This window comes from Monopterus albus, unplaced genomic scaffold, assembly GCF_001952655.1.
Source record: "Monopterus albus unplaced genomic scaffold, M_albus_1.0 scaffold28.1, whole genome shotgun sequence".
NCBI classification, from domain to species: Eukaryota; Metazoa; Chordata; class Actinopteri; order Synbranchiformes; family Synbranchidae; genus Monopterus; species Monopterus albus.
Genome location: NW_018127908.1, coordinates 1,331,674 through 1,336,875, shown reverse-complemented (window position 1 = coordinate 1,336,875; position 5,202 = coordinate 1,331,674). Strand labels below are relative to the sequence as shown.

At 40.0% G+C, this 5,202-nt stretch overlaps 1 protein-coding gene across 2 annotated transcripts in view; it reads right to left on the bottom strand.

The window, feature by feature from the left end:
* The window catches only part of tnn (tenascin N), a 43,526-nt gene that overhangs the window by 12,117 nt on the left and 26,207 nt on the right, over nt 1–5,202 (bottom strand). For both annotated transcript variants that reach the window (XM_020595631.1, XM_020595633.1), the window contains 2 exons: nt 2,072–2,205; nt 1,823–1,952 (listed from right to left, as the gene is read on the bottom strand). In XM_020595631.1, coding sequence (XP_020451287.1) covers nt 1,823–1,952; nt 2,072–2,205 — 264 coding nt within the window. The remainder of the gene's footprint in view (nt 1–1,822; nt 1,953–2,071; nt 2,206–5,202) is intronic.

Genomic DNA, 5,202 nt, shown 5'->3' with positions numbered 1-5,202 from the left:
ATTAAATATTTGTATGTTGTCCTTTATTAAAAATTTAAGTCAACTCTTGGGTCTGATTAGCTTTTAAAGGGACTGTAGTGTTGGTGATTCATTGCAGAAGCATTTTTGTTACATTTCTTGAAGTTCTCTTTTCACCCCAGTGGCAGTGAATACATCAAATGCATTGACAACAGAAAGAAAAATAATCTGTCATCTGTGGCAGAAGCAAGGCTGCAAAAGCCTGACAGGTATTTTTACTCATTTTGGGCAAAACCACTGGATAGCCTACCTACCTGTCAACCTAACTTCCTACACACATTGCAGGCAGATGCGTTACCGCTCTGTTTTGATAGCTAAAGCTAGTGAGCTATGGCAGAAAAGGTAGCCACAGCAGCTTTCAGTCACAATGGAGATTGTATTTGAGAAACTTCCAACTAAAAAGAATTAACATTGGTGTTTGGCTTTTGAATGACGGCAACTTTTAAGAGAGCAAAAAGGGGCTGAAAGTGACCGATGACTACATTTATGTCAAAGATGTAAAGATACATTATGAATATTTAAATTATAATGCACTCTAGGTGTTATAACGCATAACCACTAACCCACAGTCAAAGGTATATCTAGACATCTGGGAAAGATTAGAGACACTTTAGGTTTTTATACACTTTCCATGAGAATGGGCAAGTCTATATGCAGAAGTGTACCATTTAAAATGTCATCATAGCCAGGAGGGACATCAGGATTGGCAACATATGGTGAAAAAGACTAAACGTGAACCATAAAAAATAAATAAGTGGGACCAAATGAAAAGGGTTGAATTAAAAAACATTAGCTATTGTGTTTCCCTAAAAAAAGAATTTAAAAACTCACTTAGATCCTCTTTTGAAGTAGATCATTGTTTGAAGTTGAAAACTGTGACCAGTGAAATGTCTGCCTCATGCTGTGTACTCCTCGCACAACCATAAACCAGATGATGCTGTGGTTTTTCATGGTCTATGAGCTTTTCCATGGATAACCGGGCTAACCACACATTAGAATGAAACTCAGTCTCCCTCTCTCTCTGCCGGTTTGTCTCATTCAAATCCACCCAGCCTGTCTAATAATCTCTTTTTCCTTCTGCATCTGTGAGGAAGTCCGATTTCCATTAAACACACCCTTGGAGCCATGTCATTTGTAGTTAGCTTTAAATTTAATGGTTAACAAACCAGCGTTTGATGAAACACTTAGTAAAGACAGGTTTCCGCTTTTTTTGTGTTACATTTGCATAAAAGACACACAGTACAGTACTGTATGTGGTAGATTTGAATACAGAGACAACTCTCTTCATCTTACACAAGTAATTGTAACTGGGCACAAGTGGAACAGACTGTATATTTACAAATGAATACACACTTCACACATTTGACTGCCCATACCAAGAAGTGGTATCAAAAGAATGTCACTGTTTAAATCTGCAGTCTTTGAAATGTAGTGGTGACCTGTCAGCTCAACATGGTCATCCTGTTGTCGCATATTTGCCTCTGACTTATAATCTGCTTCCTTCTGTTAAACATTTAAGAGCTTGCCATTTAAGTGTTTTCATGCCTCATCACACTTACACTTAAATTTGACCTCAAATGTGACAATTTAATCCATAAAATCTAACTAAATGGCCCGGGCCATACCTGGCTTGTCTTCAATAGGTCACATCTGTCATTAAAGGCAACATGCTGAGCATCCAGCCCTACTCTTCATCACCAGTAATGAAATTCTCTCGTGAAAAATGGTCATTCAGTCAAAGAAAACACACGTTTAATGCTGTAACTGATGATTTTCAGTCCTGATCACAAGCGTCTTTGCTCACCTGTGGTGGCTTCGATCCTGTCTGCTTCACTTTGGATTTCTTTGATGACAGCATACACCTGGACAATGTAGGTGACCCCCGGAGTCAGTCCTGTGATGAGGTAGGAGTTCTTTGTGTTGGGAATCTGAACCTTGGATACAGTGGGTCAAAACAGAGACGTTTCAGGGTGGTTATAAAAACCGTGGTTGTGTCTTACAGCTTTCATTTGACACTTCCTCTTGATATAGCCAAAAAGAAAAGAAAAACTACCTGTTGCAGGGCACTCTTATCACCTTTGGGATAATATGTCAAAATGTAATACTCTGACCCAGAAACATTCTCCCACTCAACCAGGAGAGAGACGTCAGTAACCTGGACGAGCCGCAGACCTTGAGGGCTGAACACTGAGAGAGAAAAAGAGAGGTAGACACAGTCAGAAAAAGACTTTAATAGAGGTTGAAGAACATTTTAATATTCTATTTTAATACATAGGAACTGTATATAATCTCAGGGAGTACATTAAGGAAACAGCTGCCAAAAGACAAAAGGCACCAAGTCAGAAGTGTTGGGAAGTGAGAATTTCCTCAAACAAATTTGAAAAAACGTTCTGTGGGCACAACGGAAGGAAATAAATGGTAGATGGTGGCAGATTAAAGAGGCACAGCAAATCTAAGAATATCTACTGTATTGTTAACAATAATCCATTTGAACGTGTCTATAAATGAAAGAAAACACTTTTGAAACAAAGGAGCCGCAATAAAAATTGGGCAAACCATAGCATTGTGTTGCTACAGCTTTACAGACGTTATTGTGTTGACTTTTTATATTTCCATCTGCATTATATCCAGATTACCTCATTAGATGTGGTTGCTGAAAGTTTACTGTACATAATAGTTTGATGAATAGACAAGAGTTCAGGTTACAAAAAAAATATGTTATTGTAAAAGCATGGGCAATTCTCTACACCTCATGGCTTCTGCCTTTGGCAGTGGAGTTAAATTAATAACACAACAGTTATATTGACATTAGCTGCATGGAATGAAACTGCACTATACTGGATGTACAGTACATCTAAAGGCATTCTTTAAGAGCCATGTTGCCGTCGGCACCCAGGGAGCAGGTTGGCAGCCATCATCCAGGTGTTGACATGGCAAGTAGCCACATCAAACAAAGAATGCCCCAACTATTTTGCTTTTTATGCTCTTCTTCTGTTGCTGTTTATTACCACTACTGTTGCTAGCAAGTAAAATCAAGACAATGTATTATTTTTTCTAACCTCCCACTTTCCTTTCCTTCCTGTCTTTTCCTCTGGCATGGTGCCTCTGTTGGTGTTGGACTCCATTCAACAGCACCTACACACAAAGTTGCAAATCTGTCTCTCTGCCACTGTACTATCAAGGGTTTTGACACAGCTAACCTGCTACTGTGAAGATGAAACCATTTACACTCTATTCTACTTTCTAAAACTGTGATTCAGGACCTGAAATTGGCTGCAGAGCTTCTTTTGCTAGATCCAAGCGTAGAAAATGTCGAAAATCCACTGCTTTATATTGTGGGTGAAATGAAGGTGGAAAGATCTTGCAGACAAGTATAGATGGATGTTGTTATACAAAGAAGATTATTCTAATGCTTCTGCAGTCCAAGAGCAAAATATGAGGCAAAGCAAAATTGTCTGCAAATCACCTACAGCCAAATCTTCAGTATTTCTTTAGAAACTGTCACAATCTCAAATTGTGAGCTCAGTGAGGTAAACTGTCCATGCCTGACTGCTTCTGCTCATCTTTTTGCTTGCCTGGCCTTAAACTGCCATAAAATGCAATTTTGTACCTGGCTCCTGAGGCAGTATGCCGTGGTGATCGCGTGCATTTAGCAGGAAGGGTGAAGGTTCTTTTGCAGGGTTTAAAGCTTGATGAAACCCCAAAAGACTGATGGGTGTTCTTATATTCATGATATTATGTGGCCTGATATCATAAGTTGCCTAAAGGCCAAAGCTGCCAGTTGTTAAGGAGTCATTGCCCTGAAAGGGCCCCATCTGCAGCTTTATCTGAAACTAGAAAAATGCATTTCCTGTTAGTTAATTAAACTAACAAAAACAATTCCCTGCTCACTACTTCTCCCCATTCTAGTGTGTTCATCACAGCCTTGGTACATGTAGGTCAAATGTAAATCCCTCCTTCAGTTTTGTTCCTCTCTCATACTCTAAATGTGTCTGTTAGTTTTGTCTCCATTTGTGTTGATCAGGATTGGTAAGTTTTTCACCGTTTCTTGGGAACCAAATAAAGATATTATTTAAAGCTCATCTCGTCAGTGCCTAGCAGTGTAGCTACCGGACTATGTTGGGGACACAAAAGTGATTAGGGGATGTCATTTTATTTGTTTATTTATTTTTCTTTATCAGCTGAAGCGAAGATATTCTGACGTTTTGGGAGAGAAAAGAAAGGCTTTTTAATTCACCTTGGGTGTTGTAAAGCGCTATATAAACAAATACATTATTATTATTAAACTGTCTGTGATTCAATACTCTTGCCCCGAAGTTGATTATTATAGTCACACCATCTAATATTACGCCTCCTGATGTATAATTCAATGCAAAAATATCAATTTCTGTTCTAGGTTTATTTCAGTCACTTTATCTTTATCAGATTTCCCGCGATGTCCTCGATCCTTCTCTGACAGTTCGCCCAGAAGGGGCCCCGCTGGCGAACGCTTCTTTTTCTCCAGCCATATTAGCGCTGCAGAGTCCTCCAAACATTCTGTGACAAACTCCCCATCGAATAATGGTTTGCTGTTTTGGGCGATTTTGTGGGATATCACAAAGCTCGTCTCGACTGCCGCATCGAGAGGTGTGAGCTTTGGTTAAAAAAAAAAAATCCTTGCTGCTTTTGCAGTTTAGCTAGCAAAGATTCAGACATCCGTGCCCGTTCCGCATCGGTCAGGTTTTTCTACTGTTCGGCGTTTCGTCTGGTGATGGCGATTCAAGTTATAATCATTAAACACCGATATCTGTTCTCCACAAACTAGGCACACAGCTTTACCTTTGACTTTAGTAAATAAATACTTGGAAGTCCGTGCCTTTTTAAAAACTGCATTCTGAATCAATCTCTCTTTCTTCACGCTAGCTGACATCTTTCAGGCCTAAAGCTAGCAGCCCAACACATTCACATCACGGGGCGTAAAGTCACATGAGAAAAAACGTTAATTTAGCAGTTCCTTCAAAATAAAGAGTGCAGTTGTATTGCATGCACGTATTACTGTAATATATTTACACTGACTTAATTTACCAATGACTTCATGCGGGTCGTTCAGGGAGAGCCGGAGGGCAGGATGTGACCCGCGGGCCGTTCAGGGAGAGCCAGGGGGCCGGATGTGACCCGCGGGCCGTTCAAGGAGACCGCGCGGGC